Raw genomic sequence first — 26,230 nt, 5'->3', positions numbered from 1 at the left:
TATGCCGTATAAAGGGCATTACTGACACCGACACCTGGTCACACTGACCTGCAAGTGAAGATAATTACAGTCGACTCAAAATCGACCCTTTGCAGCGAACTGTTTTGGTTTATAACGAACCATATCTTGTAGGGCTGAATGTAAACCAAGCGCTCTCAAACTGACTCAAAGCCATGAGCCACATGGCAGTCATGATGCTTGTATGGTGCGAGTGCATTTCTGTCACAAAGAACTTTAGCTATAACGAACTAATTCTCCTGCACAATCATGTTGAACTAAATTCTCCTGCACAATCATGTTGAACTAATTCTCCTGCACAATCATGTTGAACTAATTCTCCTGCACAATCATGTTGAACTAATTCTCCTGCACAATCATGTTGAACTAATTCTCCTGCACAATCATGTTGAACTAATTCTCCTGCACAATCATGTTGAACTAATTCTCCTGCACAATCATGTTGAACTAATTCTCCTGCACAATCATGTTCCTTATACACTACTGTTGTGTACATTGACATCCGGTGGAATGCCGCCGCAGCCGGCGCCCTTACTACCTCAGCGTACATGCATAGTAACTTAGTTCACGTACGGACTGCAAAAATTGGACCAGCAGTACTCACGGCTGCAAGGCCAGCGACCCGTGGCCACTTGACTTCTCAATGAATTTTAATGTTCACAACAGTCAACAGTATCAGGATTCAACTGTACTATTGTCCGCTCGCCAAATCGGGGCTCCTGATACGCTAAAACTACAATCAGTCATGTATGTGTACCATCTTGAAAAACTCTCCATGATGGCCCAGGATCGAGCAGCTTGGAGAGGCTTTATACATGCGGCATAGCACGCGTGCGATCTCTAGCCGAGGAACAGCTGCGGAACCATGTGCTGCACGATTTTTGCACATATCTTGATCAATTTTCACCGCATTCACTTCATCTTAAAACAACGGCTATCATATTGTGACCTGTAAAAGTCATCGACTTCATGATCTTGAATAAGAATGAAGTGAGGCAGTGAAAAACATATGGGCTCCGGTTTGGCGAATGGACTATAGTAGACTGCATGGTCCCGAAACACACTAGTATTCTCAGGCCTCTCGTGTTGTAGGCCCTCTAATAGCAAATTCAAACAGTTTTCATATCTTATTGAACGCTCCCGGAATACATGTATACAGCACTGTTGAGTATAGTGCATGCTCCCACACTCACCACATATTTGCCGTTGGGCGAATATTGACACAAGAAATTTGAATGCTTGAAAGATTCAGAGAAATTCATTTCATTGGTAACGTCGTTTTCAAGGAGTTCCCGCCGCTTCAACAGATATTGCCGCAGACAGACAAATGGTACTGGTGGCTTTCAACTAAGCTATTTCCAAGACCCAACGCTCAGAACCCAAGCGCCTTCGACCTGTACTGACTTCCATCGACTACTACTACTTGCAACGCAAGAAACGTGCAAAATGTCCTGAGCTAGCTGTCTTTCTGCCTTCAATTTCATCATCATCACCATACATACATACACTGGCATAGCCATGCATGTTTGATTTTCCCGGGCCGTACAGATCCGCGTGACGTAAAATCTACACGTGTCTAGCGGCACGTGTATTCCCACACGTGCAAATGGATTATGCCAGTAACACCGACCGTGTAGATCTACAATCATCATGATCACACTCTTGTCTTACTTCAAAACAGTGTGTAGATCTACTTGACTCCATAGAAGAATAAGTATTAGTATTACCGGTACTACTTGTAATAAGTAATAGTAATACCGTGCTGTACGGGTGGTAGACTCTACTGGCATCACTTGCTACTCGACTTGGCTTTGGTAGGAAATGTCGAAATTGCTTCTTGTAATTCGATTGCTCTTCACAGCGCAGCTTCTTTACGTTGCCATCGATTTCTCAACGCGCACAGTTCTCTCCCTAGCCGCTGTGCTCGGTAAGGTTACTGCCACTCTTTTTTTCTTTTTGGGAAATTTGCAAACTTCCACACATTATACATTACATACTGATGATATTGCCTAATCTGAACCGTGTGCACATGTGACACATACTCACCTAAAGGGGAAGTTAAGGCAAAAATTAAAATTTCACCAGTTGTAGTCTTCGGGGTGCTGAGTCGAATGGTCGTGGTCCCAGGAAGCTGAGACGCTCCCTTCCTACTTGAATCCCAATCGAACTCGCGCACTTCCACCGAAACTGGGTGACTGCGCCCTACTAGATGGGGATTTTTATGCAAAATGTCACTAAAAGCGCCATTTCGTTCTTATAAAAGCACGGATGACCGCGATTGGCCCATATGTTGTAGTCTTTTGGACGCTGAGTCGACTGGTTTTGGTCCGAAAAGGCTGCGATGCAGCGTTCCTCCTTTATTCCCAATCGAACATGGTTGAACAAGCAGTCACGTGCTCCTGGGTGCCCAAATCACCTGGTCACCACGCCAGCAGGCGACAACTTTCACACCAAGGTTCAACTCGAGTTCAACTCGAGTGACAAAAAAAGGACTGCACCCAAAAAAGGTCAAACAGGCTAGTAAGTTGTACCCTGCAGGCACGGTGACCAGGTGACTGGCGTACGCAGGAGCACGTGACCGCTTGTTCAACCATGTTCGATTGGGAATAAAGGAGGAACGCTGCATCACAGCCTTTTCGGACCAAAACCAATCGACTCAGCATCCAAAAGACTACAACATATGGGCCAATCGCGGTCATCCATGCTTTTATAAGAACGAAATGGCGCTTTTAGTGATATTTTGCATACAAATCCCCATCTAGTAGGGCGCAGTCACCCAGTTTCGGTGGAAGTGCGCGAGTTCGATTGGGATTCAAGTAGGAAGGGAGCGTCTCAGCTTCCTGGGACCACGACCATTCGACTCAGCACCCCGAAGACTACAACTGGTGAAATTTTAATTTTTGCCTCAACTTCCCCTTTAATAATTATTATGATGGTATCTCACGGTGTTGGAACAAAAAAACTCTCAACTTGTTGAATCACCAAAAAATTCGATCATGGTTCATCCTCCTCAGGTACTAGGTAGGGATCTTGGCAGCGCGTGCATTATGCGCAGGGTGTTTGCGCATACATTGCGTCATCGAGTTTTGAGTGCAGCTCGCGGACACAGCTACAAAATGGCGATGGTAGATTTTCGACACTAGCGGAAGCGACCGTCGACACTAGCGGAATCGTCATCTTCATCGTCGTTCGAACACATAACTGTGATTCCCGCCAAAGGACAGCCCGCGCGGCGTGGCCAAAGCGATATCGCCCCAGTCGATTTTTCCTATAATTTGCCATGCGGCAAGAACCCACTTCAGAGAAGATTCAGTGAACAATTCAGAGGTTTTCTCCGGTTAGATTGTCCTAACTTCGATTTTCAGTGCATCAGCCATCGTGAAAATCGCCGCCATTATCACGCAGAGAGAAGACATCGCGCTCACAAGAAGAGGTGCCAGGCTGCGTCCAAGAGTTAACTATTGTGCTCTTTGACCCTCCATAGTTCCTCTGAGAGAGTGTCCGGGAGATAGGTCAGGCGCGTAGCATCGCCGTTGGCTGTGGTCCGGCCGGGGGGATCTTCCCCCGGAATTTTTTTGAAATTAGGGTGCAAAATCCTGCATTCTGGGCACTTTTGGCATTGTTTTACTATGGTGGTCGTGGTCGGGCGAAAAAGTGGTCCGGCCAAAGGGACCGGCCGGAGCGGCTGCTACGCCCCTGTAGGTAGCTTGGAGATGGTCGTAGAACGTGCTTTCCGAGGCTGGACGCAACATTCAGCCATTTCTACTGTCTTCTTCAACTTGATTTATTTCGAAAAATGTTCTGTTTCACGGTTTCTGCACTGGACACGTTTGGGATCGAAAATCTCACCTGTGCAAACTGGCTGCGCAGTTCACGTGCTGAGATCCCTACCTCAGGGTGAAACAATACGCTAAAGACCAGCGGCAACAAAGAAAGGGAGTGCATGTAGCCATGTGACTGTGAGGTGCATTAGGCCTTGAAGGTAACAAGGCTGAGAGCTATAATATAAAGAAAAAATGAGAGGAGAGCTTTGAAGTTTTCAACCCTGCGCCACACCCTCCCTGTCCAACACACGGATTATGTACATACATACCGGTATGCATGATTGTACTTCCATGACATTGTACTCATATTGACAGATGTGGAGCATAGAATACATTCATGCAGGCAAAGTCACCTCACTCGAGGGCATGCGGCGCATCCTGCACTGTCACTCTTTTTGTAGCTCTATTGACTGCATGCACTTGCTTCAGAGCGCACTTCAACCCTGTTGCAGTCAACCCTGCCAGCCAAGATGGCACTCAAAAATTTGGTTAGTTTTGATCACCGCTGTGTGCAGGTCCAATATGGCACTTGGTACACTAAAAATCGGTCGCTGGTCGCGCAAGGCAGGTGGTCTCTGTATCCGGTGCAGTTTCTATGTAGAACTGGCCGTGCCTGGAAAAACAGTCGGTGAAACCAGACTGGGTCGCTTACACCAGGTTCTACTGTATCGATAATGATAATGTCACTCACGGTGACAGCTTGCAAGTGCAGCTATGTCGAAAGAAAGCTGTGAAACAAAGAATGGAGCAAAGCAGGTCTTCCTGTGGATTGACGCGGACCAATTTCAAAATGCTGTGTGCTATGTGTATGTGTCTATCGGTGTTCATTCTGAAGAAGACTGTGGCAAGGTCGAGAAGTTTAAAAGATTCGTCAGCCTCACATCTTGCTCTCTCTCGTTGTGTGGTTCGGCTACCTGCTGTTGTATGTCCACTGTATAGTTTCCTAGCCGCTGGTGTCATCGTTTGGAAAATTAAGCTCTTACTTGATGTCAGACTACTGTCTATCAATCTGCGTGTCTGTCTGATTGTGGACTGTATGCGATGTGGACTGTATGCGATGTGGACTGTATGCGATGTGGCCTGTATGCGATGTGGACTGTATGCGATGTGGACTGCTGATATCGCCATGTACAGTTGTGTTTTATGTCACCCAAGAGCCCAAGAAGACGGACCATGAGGCTGGCGACAATCCTTTTAGGGCCAGGACGAAGTCCGGAGAGGTTGTGTCGACTAGCGAGGATGCCGTTCCTGAGGCCACTGTCGCTAGCTACCGACAGCAAATTGCCGAGTTCGTACTATCCGCGGACGATCCAGTAGAAGCCTCTGCAATCCATCACTTCCTACCTGTCCAGCAGCATACTGAATGTATATTTGCAAAGAGTGCACGCCTGTGGGGAGCACGTGACTGGAACCACCATCTTAGTTTCGGTAAGGATATACCGTGATCAGTGTATGTAACACAGTGCTCACCCCACGGCTAGCAGTGTAGGCTTTCTCCTTTTCTCATCAACGAGAATTGTGATGTGAGTGCGTTTCAGCCAATCGCTTCACAGTGTACTCAAAGCACTTGCCTTGTCCCAAGAACAGAGACTTTCCGGTCGACTCCAGGAGCTGGTGCTTGGATATAATATTATGCACTTCAATGCAGAAAAAGCAGTTCAAAATAATGTGCTTAGCGCGGACTTGCATCCTTTCTCATCTCCTGTTGTTGCATGTCAGCAGAGTGGAACCGGCCTCATTAGAAGAATGCTAATATGACAAGCTTTTGCTCCAGAAGAGAAAACGTAGAAGTAGTCGATATTGTGTGACTCCCTTCGCCAAAGTCAGAGTGCATTCACAGGGTGTACATTGAGTGTTAATGTATTCGAATAGCACATTTTTTTGTGTTTGACATTGTGTTTTTTATTTCGCATGTCGAAACGGGAATTTCGTGTGTGTGTGTGTGTGTGTGTGTGTGTGTGTGTGTGTGTGTGTGTGCGTGCGTGTGCGTGCGTGCGTGTGCATGTGTGTGTGTGTGTGTGTGTGTGTTTATGCGTGTGCTGCTACATTGTCTTGGCCATGACTGGGATGATCAGAGGAGAACGTTGAAAGGTAAAACAATCTAACAAGAATTCCGAGCCACCAACCTTCTTTTAAGTTTCATAGGAATAACTTATAACTCGAAAAGGTTTGAGCGGTGCCACTCGGCTCAAATCTTCTGTACAATATGTATCCGTATCCACGTTTTCTTATGGGCTTTCAAGAAGTGAACTGACAGCAGGCAGACGGACTTTATCAGTGTTAGATAGTCCGTTTGGTCTTGCTGTTCTTTGACTTGCATTTTCAGTGATTGCTTTTCATCTGAAGAGTTTTCAGGCGGTTTATTTGAATGCAGGGACGTCCAGTAATTTTTCTAGTCTTTCAATGCGTTTCGTCATCTTTCTGTTGATGATTTTTTTTCCAACCGCACAAACTGCCTTTACTTCATTGGGTCTCAATGAAATTGCATTTATTGGCAGACACTTGGAAAAAAACTCTTCTTGTGCAGTATGTTTTCGTGAGGAAATGTGAACACTGATTGTCTCCCTACCATGGCCGTAAGTCTCTGTGAAAAACAGACAAGTTCTGTTACGGGCGTGATTACCTGATTCAAAGCCAGCCAGCGGGTAGCCGGGTAAGTGTGCGTTCAGACTACCGATAAAGAGTGACGGAGTGGGGAAAGTTAAAGGTTTCCAGGGTGATTTGATCACGTGACGTTACTGGCACTTTCCCGGCGGAAACGTTTTACTGCTGCGGCTGGCTGCGGCGGACACAGCATCCCAGCAGTAAAAAAGATGCTCAGGCTGCTGGGAGTAGGGGAAAATACCTTCTGAGTGCCGCGCTGAGAGCTGCACAAGGAACGTTAGTGTTCCCGGTAGTGCGAATGATCTTCACGGTTTATCACCGGCATTCACGGTTTGACTGAGTGTTCTCGGTAGTCTGAACCTACCCTAATGCAGTCACATGATGGCCGGGAATGTGATTAGGCCTGTCCCAGGTGCATGGACAGTGTTCTCGGTAGTCTGAACCTACCCTAATGCAGTCACATGATGGCCGGGAATGTGATTAGGCCTGTCCCAGGTGCATGGCGTACATGAATAGCATGGGCACAGTCAGTTGTCAAGAGAGTTGTGCAGACAGACATGATGCCTGTCTTAACTTCTTGACACCACCTGGCATCCTTGTAGAATATGGCTTGGTTTCTCATGTGGCCTAATACATTGTACTAGATAATGTAGCTATAGTCTAGAGTGTTTAGAGTTGAAGTGCCAGGTTAACATGATTCCACGCTGGTACGTGTTGTTGCTACCTGCTTGTAGGTCCATTCCAGCACTAATCAAGTTCTGCGCTATTGGCCTGCATTGTCAACTGGACGGATTCGTCTTTGAGCTGCCCAGCAGCACATTTGGCACATCTCCCGAAGTGTTCGGGAGAGGTGTTCGTCGTCTGCTAACGTGCCTGTCTGACTCAGACCCAGCTGGCGTGCACTGCATGCGGCGCTCCTACATTGGTGGCCGGGGCTGGTTCTATGAATTTGCAAGAACACCTATATTTGTTACAACGTTTGCACCGTGTTACGCAGACAACCACTCACGGCATGCATTCGGTGTGGATGGATGCTTTGTCCTGCTACAGCCTGAGTACTCTTTTGCTGCCAAGAATCTCCCGGCTGACACACCTGACACTAACTGGACAAATCCGCAGACTGTCCGTGACCGTATCCGCGTGGCCTACCGCCAAGCCGGGCGCGAGTACATTGTGCGTGACACTGTGTATTACTCTCCAGCGCTGGACATCGTCAAACCACTGGCGGTGGACACGGATGAAGTGGTGCAGTGGTGGTCTAACACAAAAACAGACTGAAACTGCTCATCATAGAAACATTACTTTCTCAGTGGTGCACGGCAGGCTTCATAACTTCTTGTTCTAGCAGTGAATCTTCAGGGTTGACCAAATTATACTTATGAAAACATTGAAACAGTTGAAAGTGTTTACAGCGTGTGTGTTATATTTATCTGTTATTGAGAGAGGTGCTATGACAGTATGCCAGCAACATTTGCAAGACGAAACGTGCATTCCAATTGAGAACACACACCAAATAAATGATCATACAAAACTTTGTAACATAACAGTATTCACCGACTGTGCATGCAGCATAGCTGTGGTGAGTATGTGGGTGCCACACTGGTAACAAAGCCCAGATTTCAAGATGAGTTCTTCCATTGGCTCCAATTATGAAAATAGACAATAATGTATATAACACAAATTCAGATCAGCGGGGCATAATGCTAGAGCTGTAGAGCACGATGGGCAAGCCTCTTCAAGGAAGATACCATGCATTTCATATCAAGACGCACTATGTTCGTAGAACTTCCTGCTGTGTAAGAAGAGATGGATAGCTATACATGCATGTAACGTTATAACAAAAACAAAAAAACGCAACACCCAGACTGGCGCAGTGTCCTCGGCTCAACATGGTTCTCTGACCTGATGACAGACTTGCACTACTTGGCTGAGCAGTCATGCAATGAGTTCTGTCGGTTCAGGGTTTGCACTCATAATGCCTGTGTTTTGGAACACTGCGGCTACAGAGCACCGTGAGTCAGCGATAGTGATTACTCGTACTTGCCAAAGGCTGTAGGATTCACGCATATTATGGCAATCAGCGCTCTCTTCATTCACTCTTCTCAGGCTCCAGTTTCAATAGATTCCGACGGACTGAGATGCTTGTGCCCGTGCAAGATGCTCGTTTCTGTGTCAGTTGAAGATTCCGGCTGGTGGACGGAACTTCCATTCTTAGGTGCAGTGCAGCTGTCACCAGTGTACTGAGCAGACAGCTCTAGCTTGGTCCGAACAGTCTTGTCTTTCCCACTCGTGCTACTTCCAGTAGGTGCTCCTTGGGACAATAACGTTGAGACAGAGGATATGCGTAGAACTTGTGCCCACCTTGCCCATGTTTCACGGCTGAGTATAGCCCAGGAACAGCACATCCATGAGCAGAAGATCAGAAAAATGACCTTGACCAGGTAGATGGTACCATCGTCCTTGATTTCTTCAGGACAATCAGCACCGCCATTGCAGGAGAACTGAAGACAAGTCAGCCGATCCGTCGTCTGTCTCACCCACCACTCCATATTAGATGCCTCATAAGCACTCATACCGACCTGCATTGCCACCAACAGCAAAGTCAGAGTTATGTATACTGGCATCTGTGCCAGATAACGATGCGTGTTCGTCATTGCATTCCTGCGCTTACCTTCAGGCACAACAATCTTGCCACTGGACCACATCTTGCTGACGTACTGACGAGCTTTCCACAGGCTCCTCATGCCAGCAACCAGGAATCCAAAGCCAGCTAAGAGGGAAATAGTCTGGGGGACAACCAAGAAACCTATGTATGGCTTGTATCCACTCAACCAGCAAACGCCGTAGATTGGAAGGCCCCATACGTAGCGTTTGGCCAATATTGGGACTAGCAGGACAATGCCAGGTAGCCAGGATACCAGGTGGTAGACAAGCATGGTGTGGTGCTGCTCCTTCAGCACTAGTCCCTTCATGACGGACGTGCTGCGATTAGCTAGTTGCGTGAAGGTCACATACCAGGAATGTGCAAAGCACGTCCACCAGAAGCATGTTGCAATGAGAAAATAATAGCTGAGTATGAACTGGGTAACACACCATCCTGATTCATCGTTAGAACGAGGTTGGTCCAGAAGTATAGAGCCATCGCTGTGACAGATCAGTCGATTATCATCAGGTAAATAGAAGCGTATGCTGAACCCAATGGTTGTCATGAGAGCACTGGCGTTCAGGTACAGCAAAACCGGCATGGGATACTTCTTCATTCTCCGCCATTGTATGAGAAAGGATGCCAGGGCAAAGAGCACAGCGACAAATGTGATCTGTGTCAGGACCAGCATGACTTGTCGTACACGACTGATTGCGGCAACAGAGAACACCACACTCCTGCAGCCCAGAGCATATGGCATGAGAGACCCATTCACTGGCATTTGCTCTTCAGTAGCATTGACCAGCTTTCGTGCAGCCTTAGTTATCTCCGCCAGGACGCCTTGCACACGACGATCCCAGTGGCGACTATCTGATGTGGCAACAAAGTACTCCTTGGTTCGATTTGTCAATGCTAGGCTAAAGCACAGGGTTCTGGGTGGCGAATACGTCCGCTTCTTGCTTGTTATTACCCGCAAGGAAAGGGTATGGTTGAGCCCTTCACCCACAATATAGTCACCTTGAATATCAGGATACAATTCCTCCACTGCACCGCTATAGAATCCACTGAAGTTCAGGCAGTGCACATACTGTCCTGGTATGGACGTGTTGTGTCCGCATGTGTCCAGTACCCGACTAAGGAACCCGATCCATATGCTGTCCTTAATGCCTCTGCTAGCCAGCTGGCTGATTAAGCCTAAGAAGGCTCTGAGATCTTCGCAGATCCACCTGCACGGTCGTAACACTTGTAGTGATGACAATGTCTGGTTTAAAGCACTCAGTGCAATGCTACTAGTAGTAGATTTACTAGTTGCACCACTGATAGGGTTAGCAGTCTGACTACTAGTAGTACTGCTGCCACTGCTGCCACTGCTGTTTAGCACATGTTTGCCTGTGTCACCTGTGACTCGCTGCTGCACGAATCTGCTCGTGCAAATGGGGAACAAGCTCGTGCAGAGAAGCACCTCCAACTGATAGAGAACCTGAGACGCATTGGGTCCCTTCCATTGAAGCTTGGCGATGCTTTCCGCCACCGATAGCTTGCTCAAACTGAATGCGGCTAGTTGACGATCATATCTGACAAGCAGATCGGCCACATAACGATGAAAGTCTCCATCAGAATCTATTGCGCCACCCACGACCCCAACGCCACTTGATTCGTTGTAGACAGCAGAAAATAGAGGACATACTTTCGTCAACGCTTTTTGTAGTTGGTGTCGCAGTGATAGGGATAGCTGAACACACTCGGGCTCTACAGTTGCCCGCACCGTTGCTGGCCTAAACATAGCGGTCATCAATAGCAGTAGAACCACCAGCAATATCGAGTATTGGGCCATGTTCGATCGTGGGGACGAGCAGAGCATAATTCGGAATTGGCTGGTATTGTTCCTTCTCGACGCCTGTCAAAGCCCACTGCAATGCTCCCTCTGTGGGTCCTTTTTATTCAGATCCGCGATGGACCATCGCTACGATCATCGTCGATTCGAGGATATTTATTATCCAAAGCAGCCAGAACTGGCAGGAGGGCGAAGTGAAAAAGTAGCCTAAGCTTTGCAGTTTGGTTTGGGACTCAGTCCAGTCTAATTAGCCTTAGCCTTAGCCTTAGCCTTAGGTCGTCGCCGATTGCGCAGATCTACGGACTAGCCAGGCTGAGCTCCTCCGCTCTCCCGCGTAAGCATGGTAAGTGAGCTAGTCTTTGCGGCTCACCACTGGCTGAAACGTGTGTTACCGGCACCACTGCCATGTGCCAGTTTGCGCCGGTACATAAATAGGTAGTCGATCGATATCCGGTATCACGAGCCAACCCGAGCTAGCTGTCACCAGGTCACTGAGTGTCATGTCATGTCAGTCTCAGCCTCAGGTCAGAACTCTCAGCAGTAGCGCACATATAAACATGCAACTAATGTAATTGTTACTTTGCAAGCCGAGTCGGAACTGCCATCGATCCTTGCCTTGCGGATCGCGGTCGCGTCCTGGCCATTTTTGCAACGAATCCCGGCTCGCAAGGTCGCACGCTAGATCTGCATGCAAACAGATCCGAGCCGGAGGCTAGTGAGGAAGGCTTCAAACTTCTGCTCCAGCGAAAAGCGCCCGCGGCACGGTGAAGAGCAGATCTAGATCAGAAGGAGTGCAGGCTGGGGACCAGTGTGTCCACGGTGTCAGTCAGTAGACCTGCTCAGTAGCTCTGTTTTTGTTTTTACTTGAAAGTCACACACCCAATTCGTAAAAGGAGGAAATGGCCAAGGCAACACTTAGTAGTAGCATGCAGTCTCTGACACTAGTGACAATCTCAGAAGTCAGAGCATCGTGAACATCGTAAACACGGACACAGCATGCTTGCATTAGTAGCAAGGCTGCAGACTTACTCATACTCATAGTCTGTACTCACTGCCACTGCCAGACTGCACACCCGAAAATGGTCTCACTCGAACTACTTACCGGGCCGGTACTTACTACTTACCAGGGAGTAGTAAAAATCAGGGAGTCGTAAAAGCCCCGCGAGGGCTTTTACGACTCCCTGGTAAAAATTAATACATCTTAATAACCGGTAAATATTTACTACTCCCTGGTAGATCTACTTTACTACAGTCACCGACCTGAGCAGAGTCAGGTGGGGTCAGATAACCAGTGGCAGTGGGAATGCAGCCCCAGGCGGCAGGCCAAGACGTACATGTACATGTAATGCAAGAGTTGGGGGTTATGTACTCTTGATACATGGTACAGTCAGACCTCGCACAACCATTTTCCAGAAAAATATCCGGATAGGCGAGGGAACCTGTTGCAGTTAGACTGGTGCAGCATGCTGGCTGTTAGAGTACAATCATTCATGCGTGATATGGATAGGCGAATGTGTTAGAGCTATGATCCATGTGTGCTTCTATTCATGCATTCCCATCAAGAAGGCCATGTGTCAGGTCTATTCAGTACTCTGGTGTCTAGACGTCTGCATTCTATTGTTGTATCACATTACATGGTCGAGTGTTGCCATAGGGTCTTTCTATACCATGTATGTGCGTGCACTGTTATTAGCTATTGCTATCTTTTGTTAGGCCAGAGTTGGTTTTAGCCTAGTTGTGGAGATGTTCAGGTTTTAGTTCTTGGAGAGTTGTGACTGTTTTCAGATCATGAGTCAGTGTAAACATTGTGTCCTGGAGATCTTTGTGTGTGGATAATCCCGGTTCCGGGGAGAAACGGAATATCTGGTCCTTCGAGCCGGATCTGGAAATAGTCATCATGGAAGGTGAAGATAGGAGTACGCGCAGAAGTGCGCGGTCAACGAGAGGTGTAGCACCTCCCCGTTTGGGTTTTGAAGAAGAGCGCTCGATGCGGAGTAGTAGGAGATCGGGAGGAGGACAGTCCCGATCTTCATACGAGACTCAGCGTCGAGTTCTGGAAGCAGAAAAGAGGCTCCTGGAGAAGGAGCTTGAGCTCGTGAGGTTAGCTCAAGACGAAGCGTCGTCAAATGGCCAAGGGGCCAAAGGATCGTCCTCTCCCAAGATGGCCTCCGAAGTCTTCGCAGAGGAGCTCATAGAAGGCCATGAAGCTGATGCAGCCGTTGACGCTGGCCAAGGAGATGAGGCTAGTATGGGTGAAGTAGAAGTTGCGCACCTGCCAGAACATGCAGTGGCTGTTTCTCACGATCCAGAGCCGCACGCAGTGCCGAGTCCCAGTGTAGCCGGAACTGTCAGTGCCCACACAAGCAGGAGTTTGCCTGTGGCGGTGAGGACTGAGTCTGAGGTCGCACGTGCGTCGACGAATACGGAGCAGGCCAATCTGTCAGGGTTGCGAGTGCAACAAGAGTTTGTGCTGAAAGAGAAGCGCTATCAGCGGGAACTGAGCGAAGCTCAATCAATAGCGGACGCCGAGCAGCGACGTGTAGCGAAATTGAACAAGGATCTTGCGAGCGCTCGTGCAGACCTGTCATCGCTGCAGGCGGAAAATAGGCGAGTCACGCAGGAAAAAGAGGTGTGCGAAGCTGAGCGGGATGTATTGGAAAGGGAACTGCGCGAGCTGCAGCCGCATCTCGAGCGCCTGGAAAGAGAACACCAGGAGGGGCGCATGTGTTTGGAAGATCTCCGCGATCAGAATGACCGCTTGCTGACGCGAGCCGAGCAGGTTTCAGCAGAGCAACACGCGCAGCGAGCTGAACTGCTCGACAAGCTCGAACGCCTTCGCGCGGAGAACGCCAGCCTGCAACAGCGGGCGGATCGAGGCGGAGGCCGAGGGTCGGATGAGCAGCGAACACAGCGAGCGGAGTTGCTAGTTCAGCTGGACCAGCTTCGCGGAGAAAATGATCGCCTGCGGAGGCGTGCGGACCACGACCAGTACACCGCACAGTGTTCTAGTGAGCAGCAACAGGAGCTACGCAGTCGGATTCAGAGCGATCAAGAGCCGGAGGAGATAGTGAAGACGCACCAAGCAGCTGGTTCCACGGTCAAAGGCCTTCAGCAGGATGGACGTGGGCAAGCAGATGAGGGTCTGCAAAGCCAGCTATCAAGGCTCACCGCGCGACAAGCCAAGATCAACACCGACTTGCCAGCGTTCTCGGGTGCAGCAGAAGAGTGGCCAGCATTCCACCACATGTTTCAGTCTACGACCAAGCAATGTGGCTTCACGGAGGCTGAAAACATTCAGAGATTGCGGGTCTGCCTAAAAGGTCCTGCAAAAGAGGCAGTAAGAATGCTCCTCATCGTGCCAGAGAACCTGCCGAAAGTTCTCTCAACGCTGGAAAGGAGGTTCGGGCGGCCAGAACTAGTAGTCACGGAGCTCGTATCGAAGGCGAAATCAGCTAAGCCGGTACGCAGTGACGATGTAGAGACCTTGGTGTCGTACAGCACCTCGGTTAAGAATGTAGTGTTATGTATGAAGCTGCTTGGTAGCTGTGGACATATGTCCAACCCTACCCTCCGACAGGAGCTAGTGAATAAGCTGCCAGTTGCACTGAAGATGCAGTGGGGCGAATACTTGGCGGAGAAAAGGATCCAGATGGATTCCCTCGACCTGGAGGTCTTCGCAGACTGGCTAGAAAATCGAGCAGAGGCTGCGCTGAATGTGGCCGGGCCGTTTGCCAAAGCGGCCCCTCGAGCAAGTAATGCAACAGCTATGCACACCACAGGTGGTCCAGCCAGCACAACTAAGCCAGTGTTGCAGTGCGCCAAGTGTGGTAAAGCGCACTCCCTCACCAGCTGTGATGTCTTCCGCCAACTGTCAGTGAAGCAGCGGTGGGACTTCGTGCTTGGAACATCGCTATGTGTGTGCTGCTTCAAGACAGGCCACTGGAAGTCCGAATGCAGAGGCAGTGGTTGCAACAAGTGCCGAGGCAGACACCACCCTGACCTCCACCAAGAGCGCGCACCTCCGGCCAACCAAGGCTCAACGAGCAGGAGCACAAAGCCACGAGAGAATGTGGTTCCGCAACACAGCACGAATACGTCGGTGGCAACCACGCAGAAGACCGCTTTTATGGTAGTCCCTGTCGTGTTATGCCATCAGGACAAGACGGTGCGGGCCACAGCCATGATGGACAGCGGTTCTTCAACAACATACCTGAAAGACAGTGTGGCAAACGACCTCGGGCTGCAGGGAACACCAACGGCATTTACGGCGTCGGTTCTGGGGGGAAAGACAGTCTCAGGAAAGCACCGTCGCGTAAAAGTGACAATGGCGTCGGAAGACGGCTCATATGAAACCCAGCTGGAAGCATGGACGCAGCCAATAGTTACAGCACCGATGGAGATGATCGAGTGGAACTCGAGGAGACACATGCACAAGCACCTCCAAGAGGTTACCTTCCCGCAGGTGACTGGGGACCAAGTCGACCTGCTGATAGGACTCAACGTGCCAGAAGCGCACAGAGTACTGGAAGAGCTGGCAGGACAGCCGGGCGAGCCAGTTGCTCGAAAACTTCCCCTCGGATGGGTATGTTTCGGTCCCGTCAAGTCGCAAGCGGCAGAGTTCACAGAGACGTCCCTGCATGCGAATGTCAGCGACAGGAGCAACGCAGTTCTCGACGACCTCGTCGCAAAGTTCTGGGAGGTAGAGAGCGTTGGTTTGGTTCCTAAGGCTACGAAAACGGTCGCGGAGGAGGAAGCACAACGTATGGTTGAAGGAAGCATGAAATTGATGGATGGCAGAGTGTCGACGGCCATACCGTGGGTCAGCACCGATAAGAAGCCAGATCTCCCACCGAATCGTGAAATGGCTGAACAGCGACTGAGAAACCTGGAGAGGACTCTGAGGAAACGACCGGAAGTCTACCAGCAGTATTCCGACGTCATCAAGTCCCATATAGCCAAGGGCTACATCCATCCGTGCCAGGAGACAGACCAACAGTGGTTGCTTCCTCATCTGGCGGTGGTACGAGCAGATAAAACTACGACGAAAGTACGAGTGGTATTCGATGCCGCTGCCCGATGCCAGGGCAAGTCACTCAACGACGAGATGCACTCTGGACCGAAGTTGCAGAGAGATCTGGTACACGTGCTGATGAAGTTTTGCCTAGAGCCTATAGCGCTAGTCGGCGATATTGCAGAGATGTTTCTGCAGGTGGAAATCGCTCCAGAAGATCGCAAGTATTTGCGCTTCCTGTGGCGCGACACACCGGATGAGCCAGCCGCCATGTATGAGTTCTCTCGGTTGGTATTTGGGCTGAAGGCATCGCCATACCTGGCATGTCGGGCTCTGAAGGCAACGTCAGCAGAGCACGGCGCATCCTTCAGCAAGTTGGCTCGGGAAGCAGTTGATGAAGCGTTTTACGTTGATGACCTGCTCGACTCACTACCGACTGTGGAGTCCGCCATCAACACTCGACAGGAAGTCCAGAGTCTGCTCGGAAAGGCGTCTTTCCACGTCCGCAAATGGAGGAGCAACAGTCAAGCCGTGCTAGAGTCTATACCGGACGAGGACTTGGCCAAAGAGGCACTGCTATGCATCAGCAACGACAGTCAGCAAATACCAGCGGTGGTGAAGACTCTCGGTGTGGTGTGGGACGCCAAGACAGACACCTTCAGCTATACGCACCGTGCTCCTGAAGAACAACAGTGGACCAAGCGTCAAGTGCTGTCGAAGATGGCGAGCATCTTCGACCCTAGAGGCCACATTGTGCCCTTTACCATGCGGGCGCGGCTGATGTTTCAGGAGCTTTGTGCAGCTGGGATCGGGTGGGACGACCAGATTCCGGCCGAGCTGAACGAGAAGTGGTACAGGTGGTTTGCCGAGCTGGAGCACCTCAGCAAGATCAAGATACAGAGATGTCTCAAGGAAACGGATCGCCCAGCCCATGAGGCATCACTGTCGGTACATGTGTTCACCGACGCTTCGGCCCATGCAACAGCGGCAGTGGGTTATGTCCGAGCGGAGTACCCCGATGGACATGTGCGCATCAGCATTGCGCTTGCTAGAGCCAGAGCCACACCACTGAAGAAAGTCACGATTCCGAAGCTGGAGCTCCGCGGTGCAGTGCTGGGTGTGCAAGTAAGTGCCGCCATCAGTGAGGCCCTCCACATCCCCATGTCCGAACACAACTTCTGGACTGATTCGATGAACGTCGTACACTGGGTGAGGAGTCCGGCTAAGAACTTTACTTCAGACGTCGCTAATCGAATAGCGGCAATACAGGAGTCGACAAAGCCGACGCAGTGGAGGCACGTGCCTGGAAAGATCAACCCAGCAGACTTGCCAACTCGGGGGGTGAAGGCCGAGGATCTACCCGGTAACGAGTGCTGGTGGCAAGGGCCTGCATTTCTCCGCAACACCAAGGAGTCCTGGCCGCAGACTGAGTTGACCAACAAACCGCAGCTTCCGGGCCAGGTGAAGAAGACGATCGAGCTGGCATTCACAGCGGTAGAGCCGGACAAGGGTCGTCTTGATGTTGAGAGGTACTCGCGTTGGACACGTCTGATTCGCGTCACGATCTGGTGCTGGTTATGGAAGATGGCATATCTCGTGGTCATTGGCCGCTTGGAAGAGTGGTGGGAGTACATCCGGGTCAGGATGGCCTGGTGAGAGTTGTGGACGTACGGCTGAGCAACAAGAAGGTGAAGCGACGTGCCATTCAGCGATTAGTGCCATTGACTGCAGACGGCGAATGAGAAAGAGACATATTCATTATTGACTCGGTCAGAATACTCTAGTACTGTGGTGTGATTGGTCACTTTCATATGTTTAGTCTTTGCATATTTAGCTACACGTATGTTTGTAGAGCACATCGTTCATCTTTTGTTCTTTTAGGCTCTGAGGGGGTTGCCTTTTTGGTTTCTTGTTTTGTTTCACCCTCGGAACTCCTCGTGTGAGAGGGGGAGAATGTTGCAGTTAGACTGGTGCAGCATGCTGGCTGTTAGAGTACAATCATTCATGCGTGATATGGATAGGCGAATGTGTTAGAGCTATGATCCATGTGTGCTTCTATTCATGCATTCCCATCAAGAAGGCCATGTGTCAGGTCTATTCAGTACTCTGGTGTCTAGACGTCTGCATTCTATTGTTGTATCACATTACATGGTCGAGTGTTGCCATAGGGTCTTTCTATACCATGTATGTGCGTGCACTGTTATTAGCTATTGCTATCTTTTGTTAGGCCAGAGTTGGTTTTAGCCTAGTTGTGGAGATGTTCAGGTTTTAGTTCTTGGAGAGTTGTGACTGTTTTCAGATCATGAGTCAGTGTAAACATTGTGTCCTGGAGATCTTTGTGTGTGGATAATCCCGGTTCCGGGGAGAAACGGAATAGAACCGGATGATCGAACACACATACTGTATATGTGCATGGCATATGCTGTAAATCGGTAACCAACGATTTTCTACCGGATGGCGAGGGATCCGGATAAACGAGGACCGGATAAGCGAGGTCTGACTGTATAACCATTGTATTGTACAATTATGTCATGTAGATCTACATGACACATGTACACGACGTTTACGGGAGTCGTATACCGGTATACCCCTGATCATAATCCTCGCTGAGAACCCTCTCCGCCTCGGCACTGGCACAGACTCAGTGAATGTTTCACTGGGTAGGCATGCATGTTTGGTTTACGGATAAAGAAATGGAGAGTAATTCAAGGAAGTGCATGCCACAATGTAGCCCTTTCCCAAAGATGCTCGCCACTTTTTTTCGCAACTTTTCGTTGTTTAGGAAGAAATCGCAACTTTAGCAACTTTCGCAACTTTCTTCATTTTCCGGAACTATTTCGCAACCTTTCCGCAACCTTGGCGCAATTGGCCCCATGGCATGGGGTCAAAAGGTCAAGTCACCGACTACATATCGGACAAATGCACACTCGTGCTCGCTCATTTCTCACCTACCTTCACTCTTCAGACTCGTTTCAGAGAAATAGTAGATCAACAGTAGTTACGATAATGTGGTTCCCTTTTCCGTGCACTGTACATGTAGGATACATGCAGCAGGCTACTTGCATTGTGTAAAGTGGTAGATCACAGCAGGAAGGGGTGTACGAGTTTGCTGTCGCTGCACTTCTGCTATTTCTGCTCCTTTTTGTAGGTTTTTGCACAAGAACTCTCCAATTTTGAGTTGCGATATTAGCAACTTTTGAGCTTTTTCTGAAAATATGGATGCGATTTCAGCAACTAGCACTTGTTTTAGCACGGTTGCGAAAAGCATAAGTTGCGAAAAATTATGGCATCTTTGGGAAAGGGCTACCACAATGTCGGTATGGTTCTGTTAATTTCACTGCTTTTCAAGCAGACTCTGCCAATTTTTTCCAGCATAATTACTTATTATTAATTATTATCACTCCCTTAATAGTATTGACTCCCAAAGATTTTTGCTATACCTAAGCAGTCAAATATTCCTGCATATTTCACTCCTTAGGGCTATATTGACCGCCTATATTTGACTCCTTTTTAGGGATTGAACACATGCTTTGGGTAGTCGTGATAAATCTAATAATATTGACTTCGTACTTGGCCAGTATAGGAAATAAAGACCTCGTAAAAGAACTTGGCTTCGCCTCGGTCTTTTACTCGGCTTTTATTTCCTATTGACCTCATACTCAGTCAATATCATTACTTATTCTTTTATTTAAATAATCGACGCGGAGACAACAATTTTATAATAGCTATAAAGAGAACAAATTCTGCTGTCATCGCCACACTACAACAAAGTCATGAAGGTTTACCAAAATCGATTTTCTTGTCACAATCATCAGTGGAAAGCCGTGACCGAAGAATAACCATGCTAAATCAATGATTTATATACATTCAATAATGTGTTACGAGAACAAAACAAAGTGCTAAAATAGAATGAGGGAAGGTGAGACAATAGCAGTGATGTGAGAGCTAAGTGCAACAGGGGTGAGGAACTAATTGCAACGCTAGAACTGTGCAGTGAGACAAACAATCATGCTGTGCACCTACGAAAACAATCTTAACGCAACTACATGTTTCTTCTGCTTACAAAGATCAGGCTTATGCAAACGAATGTAATAATAGCCTCAAGTACTTTCAACTGACTAGCGCACCGTGCACGACAAAGAACAGAAAAACTAAAATCATCATACACCTGCAGACACTTAGGGTGAGACAACAGATGAAGAAAAACGGCAGACTTCTTACTGTTGGGCAAATATGGATGAGGTAAGCACTGAACATGAACAAGAAGAAAGAAGGCTGAAGGGAACGGAATTCAACAGAGAAAACAACACGATCAACATTCAAAGACCTAGACGATCAACGGCTAATTATTCAATGAACTATTACAGTACTGGATGTCAAGCACCGGCGAAGACACTGGGAACAGAAGATTTAACAACAACAGGAACAACAACAATAACAACAACAACAACAACAACAATGGTAACAAATTACCATCAAGATCAAAGGAGGAGTCAACGAACAGAGGTTCAGCAACATGAGGCGAGCCTGGGACCGATCGGTGTTGATGAGGAGAATGACACGGAGGACGACACTGAGGACGAGTTGGAAGATGAGACGGAGGACGAGGTTGCGGTTGGTGGAGACGAGGAATCGGATGGTGATTGTGATCGTAAGAAGTCTTCCGTTTTTCTTCATCTGTTGTCTCACCCTAAGTGTCTGCAGGTGTATGACGATTTTAGTTTTTCTGTTCTTTGTCGTGCACGGTACGCTAGTCAGTTGAAAGTACTTGAGGCTGTTTGTATTCGTTTGCATAAGCCTGATCTTTGTAAGCAGAAGAAACATGTAGTTGCGTTAAGATGGTTTTCGTAGGTGCACAGCATGATTGTTTGTCTCACTACGCAGTTCCTCACCCCTGTTGCACTTAGCTCTCACTTCACTTCTATTGTCTCACCTTCCCTCATTCTATTTTAGCACTTTGTTTTGTTCTCGTAACACATTATTGAATAAAAATTGGTTGTGAGCAACACTGGCTCACACTCAAATCACTGCTTTTCACCAGAAAAATATTTTATTTCAACGTTTCGGTCATGAAATAACCATCATCAGGAATGAAGTGGGCACACCGGTTAGGATGGGTTAATAAATGAGGAGCGCTGCGAACTGATAACAAATCACACCTGAATGCACTATTACGAGAGAGAGAAAAAAAGGACAAAACATCACCAAAAAAACCTGGTATAGAAATAACGCAATACGCGACAACTCTAAATATGGCACAGGTACCGGCACCAAACAGAATATACATGTACACTAGGTGCGTGCATACATGTAATTGCAGGCGCTAGCAACAACAGTAGTAGTAACAGTGCATGGGGTGCAAAACCATCACTATCCAGGAAAAGCGAGTATCAGGGCCAGAAATATGTACAAGGCAGTACTTCACCAGAGACTTCACAGGAGGTCCCACCCTGCGGAGGTCCCACCTTGTTGTTTGAATTCTTTATTCTCACGATGGCACCATCGCCAATAAGAGTTGTTGTTGTTGTTGTTGTTGTTGTTGTTGTTGTTGTTGTTGTTGTTGTTGTTGTTGTTGTTGTTGTTGTTGTTGTTGTTGTTGTTGTTGTTGTTGTTGTTGTTGTTGTTGTTGTTGTTGTTGTTGTTGTTGTTGTTGTTCTTGTTGTTGTTCTTGTTGTTGTTCTTGTTGTTGTTCTTGTTGTTGTTCTTGTTGTTGTTCTTGTTGTTGTTCTTGTTGTTGTTCTTGTTGTTGTTCTTGTTGTTGTTCTTGTTGTTGTTCTTGTTGTTGTTCTTGTTGTTGTTCTTGTTGTTGTTCTTGTTGTTGTTCTTGTTGTTGTTCTTGTTGTTGTTCTTGTTGTTGTTCTTGTTGTTGTTCTTGTTGTTGTTCTTGTTGTTGTTCTTGTTGTTGTTCTTGTTGTTGTTCTTGTTGTTGTTCTTGTTGTTGTTCTTGTTGTTGTTCTTGTTGTTGTTCTTGTTGTTGTTCTTGTTGTTGTTCTTGTTGTTGTTCTTGTTGTTGTTCTTGTTGTTGTTCTTGTTGTTGTTCTTGTTGTTGTTCTTGTTGTTGTTCTTGTTGTTGTTCTTGTTGTTGTTCTTGTTGTTGTTCTTGTTGTTGTTCTTGTTGTTGTTCTTGTTGTTGTTCTTGTTGTTGTTCTTGTTGTTGTTCTTGTTGTTGTTCTTGTTGTTGTTCTTGTTGTTGTTCTTGTTGTTGTTCTTGTTGTTGTTCTTGTTGTTGTTCTTGTTGTTGTTCTTGTTGTTGTTCTTGTTGTTGTTCTTGTTGTTGTTCTTGTTGTTGTTCTTGTTGTTGTTCTTGTTGTTGTTCTTGTTGTTGTTCTTGTTGTTGTTCTTGTTGTTGTTCTTGTTGTTGTTCTTGTTGTTGTTCTTGTTGTTGTTCTTGTTGTTGTTCTTGTTGTTGTTCTTGTTGTTGTTCTTGTTGTTGTTCTTGTTGTTGTTCTTGTTGTTGTTCTTGTTGTTGTTCTTGTTGTTGTTCTTGTTGTTGTTCTTGTTGTTGTTCTTGTTGTTGTTCTTGTTGTTCTTGTTGTTCTTGTTGTTCTTGTTGTTCTTGTTGTTCTTGTTGTTCTTGTTGTTGTTGTTGTTGTTGTTGTTGTTGTTGTTGTTGTTGTTGTTGTTGTTGTTGTTGTTGTTGTTGTTGTTGTTGTTGTTGTTGTTGTTGTTGTTGTTGTTGTTGTTGTTGTTGTTGTTGTTGTTGTTGTTGTTGTTGTTGTTGTTGTTGTTGTTGTTGTTGTTGTTGTCTCTACGGACATAGTGTCTTATTGCATTGGTCGGCTTGTAAATGCAGGGTTCACTGTGTGGTGTTTCAGTGTCTGGCTGCTGTCTTGCTCCTGACTCCTGTTCTATTAGTACTACATTACATGACCTACTCACCGACTCACCTAGCACCCTCCACTCACCTAGCACCCTCCACTCACCTAGCACCCTCCACTCACCTAGCACCCTCCACTCACCTAGCACCCTCCACTCACCTAGCCCCCTCCACTCACCTAGCACCCTCCACTCACCTAGCACCCTCCACTCACCTAGCACCCTCCACTCACCTAGCACCCTCCACTCACCTAGCACCCTCCACTCACCTAGCACCCTCCACTCACCTAGCACCCTCCACTCACCTAGCACCCTCCACTCACCTAGCACCCTCCACTCACCTAGCACCCTTCACTCACCTAGCACCCTCCATACTAGCCAAGCTCACAGCCATCCAACGCTGGGCACTCCCCGTCATCGGCGATAGCTGCTACCTGCCCAGCCTGGACATCCGTCGCTCTGTTGCTGCCCTCTGCTATCTGTTCAAGCTCCACTACCTGACTCAGTGGCTGACCCTGCCATGATCACAGCTCTCCTACCCCTGCCTGCTCCAGCCCCAGGCCTGGCCTGCACCCGAGCCAGCGTTCGCACAATAGCTAGCCACCACCCGTTCCAGCTGAACAAAACTGTCCCACCTCAGTCTCGGAACAATGTCCTTCGGTCCTTCACCCACTGCATGATTGAGACCTGGAATTTCCTCCCAGCCTCTATTCTCAGTGCTTGCCCCTCCCAGAAGTTTTTTTGCATTAAACTCATGTTATTTGGAAAGAGAGGACAAGTGAATAATTAGTCAGTCCATTGCTCATGATGGTCTCCGACGGTTACGTCGGCAAGCGACCCTCCACCTAAGGCCACTGAGGCTCCATGGATCCACCACTGCCAAAGCAGCGTGGGCTCCACAGGAGAGTGCAAATGAAGTCGATGCAGACTTTCAAGAAGAAGGTCTGTAACCACCTGAGACAGTCTGACTGGGACTGGGAAACCGACCGTCTCTAGCCTCTTCAGGGATAATGCCTCTGCTTCTCCCACCCAAAGCCAAATTATTGCCAATCCTGAGTAGCCAAATTCCACTGCTACCCCTATTGCACCCTTCATTTGAAACTCTACTTTCACTCCTATTATCAAGAGTATATAACTCCCTGGGGAGTTATATACTCTTGCTATTATCTGTTTGATTATTTGCTATTTTCTGCTGTGTTCCAAATTTGATCCTCTCCTTCGTTCTAAATCCTCCATTTTCTCCCGTGCTTTTTTGTTTTTTCCCCTCTTGCCTATGCTTTCCTCCCAAATTTGGTTCGCCTGCCATTCGAAGATGCCCAGACCTCAGGCTGGTCGGCTGAGCATGGCAGGCCCCACCAGCACCATCTCAACCCATGCTAGCCCCACAACCCATGCTAGCCCCATGCTAGCCCCACAACCCATGCTAGCCCCATGCTAGCACCATGCTAGCCCCATGCTAGCCCCATGCTAGCCCCATGCTAGTCCCATGCTAGCCCCATGCTAGCTAGCCCCATGCTAGCCCCATGCTAGCCCCATGCTAGCCCCATGCTAGTCCCATGCTAGCCCCATGCTAGCCCCATGCTAGCCCCATGCTAGCCCCATTCTAGTCCCATGCTAGCCCCATGCTAGCCCCATGCTAGCCCCATGCTAGCCCCATGCTAGCCCCATGCTAGCCCCATGCTAGCCCCATGCCAGTGCCTGCTGGTGAGTTGTGTATCTTGTAAAAAATAAAAAATAAAGTAGGTGTGCTGCTGCTGCTGCTTCTCACTTGGTCCGGTTCTACGGGGCAGGTATTCTGTCACTTGATGCCATGCAAGGTTGGTGTTCAATCATTCCAATGTCGCCATTATTGCATCAGTGTCCACTGTTCAGGAACATGGACAACTACTACTTGCTCTATTCATTCCTTATCAGTTGAGAATCGTGTTCACCTCCAAGTAGCGATGTTGTTCTCCTCATGAATCCATACAGTGTACATGTATGTGAATTCATAATAACTTTAGTTGTTCAATCATGGTATTATAACCCAAGACTAGTTCAAATTACTACTAGTACCAACCTCGTCTACAGTACAGAGAGCGCCTTCTCACGACAGTGTCATGGTGGTGACAGTGACTGTTGACAGCTGACGAGCTGAGAGAGGGACGTCATGGGCAGAAGTTGGAAGAAAAAAAGATTGAAGAAAAACAATTCAGGTTAGCCCCATCCCTCACACAAACAAGTCAACAAAGAGGCATCTTTGGATTGAGGAGTGCTGGTTTCGAAACAACTGGTTTGAAGCTCAAAGTAGAGCTGGTGTTAGCTCAGAGCAGAGCTGCTGTTAGCTCAGAGCAGAGCTGCTGTTAGCTCAAAGTAGAGCTGCTGTTAGCTCAAAGTAGAGCTGCGGTTAGCTCAAAGTAGAGCTGCAGTTAGCTCAAAGTAGAGCTGCGGTTAGCTCAAAGTAGAGCTGCTGTTAGCTCAAAGTAGAGCTGCGGTTAGCTCAAAGTAGAGCTGCTGTTAGCTCAAAGTAGAGCTGCTGTTAGCTCAAAGTAGAGCTGCTGTTAGCTCAAGGTAGAGCTGCTGTTAGCTCAAAGTAGAGCTGCTGTTAGCTCAAAGTAGAGCTGCGGTTAGCTCAAAGTAGAGCTGCTGTTAGCTCAAAGTAGAGCTGCTGTTAGCTCAAAGTAGAGCTGCTGTGAGCTCAAAGTAGAGCTGCTGTTAGCTCAAAGTAGAGCTGCTGTTAGCTCAAAGTAGAGCTGCGGTTAGCTCAAAGTAGAGCTGCTGTTAGCTCAAAGTAGAGCTGCTGTTAGCTCAAAGTAGAGCTGCTGTTAGCTCAACGTAGAGCTGCAATGCTAAATGGATGTAATATAGCGCAAGGCAGAGCCGCAGCAAATAGCTAGATAACACCAGTTGTGAGAGTGGACCCGATTAGTGGGTACGATAATTATGATGGTGTGAATAAGTTGGATAGGGAGGGATGGTGGGAAAAGAAACACTGCTGAAGCACGATCCGTTGTCTGGAAGAGCACAACAGGGCAAGCAACATTTGTTTTTCTTTTCCGCAAAATGGGCTGGTGCCATTTGTGATTACGCAGCAAAACAAAGCGCATGACGTCAGTCTTGAATGCAGTACAAAGCAATGCAGTGCAGTGTGTGCGCTAGTTCGGATTGTTGCTAACAAGTACTAGCACAGCTAGTACACCATTAGCCCCATCCCTCACACAAACAAGTCAACAAAGAGGCATCTTTGGATTGAGGAGTGCTGGTTTCGAAACAACTGGTTTGAAGCTCAAAGTAGAGCTGGTGTTAGCTCAGAGCAGAGCTGCTGTTAGCTCAGAGCAGAGCTGCTGTTAGCTCAAAGTAGAGCTGCTGTTAGCTCAAAGTAGAGCTGCGGTTAGCTCAAAGTAGAGCTGCAGTTAGCTCAAAGTAGAGCTGCGGTTAGCTCAAAGTAGAGCTGCTGTTAGCTCAAAGTAGAGCTGCGGTTAGCTCAAAGTAGAGCTGCT

General features: G+C 48.0%; 3 protein-coding genes across 5 annotated transcripts in view; 2 read left to right on the top strand and 1 right to left on the bottom strand.

Annotated features, from left to right (window-relative positions):
• Positions 1-1,483, bottom strand: part of LOC135826654 (WD repeat-containing protein WRAP73-like) — a 50,212-nt gene extending 48,729 nt beyond the window's left edge. The window contains exon 1 of the mRNA XM_065339284.1: positions 1,212-1,483. Within this exon, the coding sequence (XP_065195356.1) occupies positions 1,212-1,280 (69 nt within the window). The 5' untranslated portion in view covers positions 1,281-1,483. The remainder of the gene's footprint in view (positions 1-1,211) is intronic.
• A 169-nt stretch (positions 1,484-1,652) lies between these two features.
• LOC135821711 (uncharacterized) lies at positions 1,653-8,003 on the top strand. Its single transcript, XM_065334710.1, has 4 exons — positions 1,653-1,945; positions 4,977-5,270; positions 5,918-5,933; positions 7,181-8,003. The coding sequence occupies exons 1-4, from the start codon at positions 1,840-1,842 to the stop codon at positions 7,722-7,724; spliced, it is 960 nt and encodes a 319-aa protein (XP_065190782.1). The 5' UTR covers positions 1,653-1,839; the 3' UTR covers positions 7,725-8,003.
• Positions 8,004-12,368: 4,365 nt separating this feature from the next.
• Positions 12,369-18,257, top strand: LOC135821700 (uncharacterized). 3 transcript variants are annotated; one of them, XM_065334705.1, is made up of 2 exons: positions 12,369-17,396; positions 17,624-18,257. In XM_065334705.1, exons 1-2 carry the CDS (start codon positions 12,822-12,824, stop codon positions 17,675-17,677), a joined length of 4,629 nt encoding a protein of 1,542 aa, XP_065190777.1. In that variant the 5' UTR covers positions 12,369-12,821; the 3' UTR covers positions 17,678-18,257. The 3 variants fall into 3 exon arrangements, with proteins under 3 accessions (XP_065190777.1, XP_065190773.1, XP_065190769.1); XM_065334701.1 differs by having other exon boundaries at positions 17,579-18,257; XM_065334697.1 differs by having other exon boundaries at positions 12,369-18,257.
• The last annotated feature ends 7,973 nt before the right edge of the window (positions 18,258-26,230 follow it).

This window comes from Sycon ciliatum, chromosome 1, assembly GCF_964019385.1.
Source record: "Sycon ciliatum chromosome 1, ocSycCili1.1, whole genome shotgun sequence".
Classification (NCBI taxonomy): Eukaryota; Metazoa; Porifera; class Calcarea; order Leucosolenida; family Sycettidae; genus Sycon; species Sycon ciliatum.
This window is presented reverse-complemented; position numbering and strand designations above follow the sequence as displayed.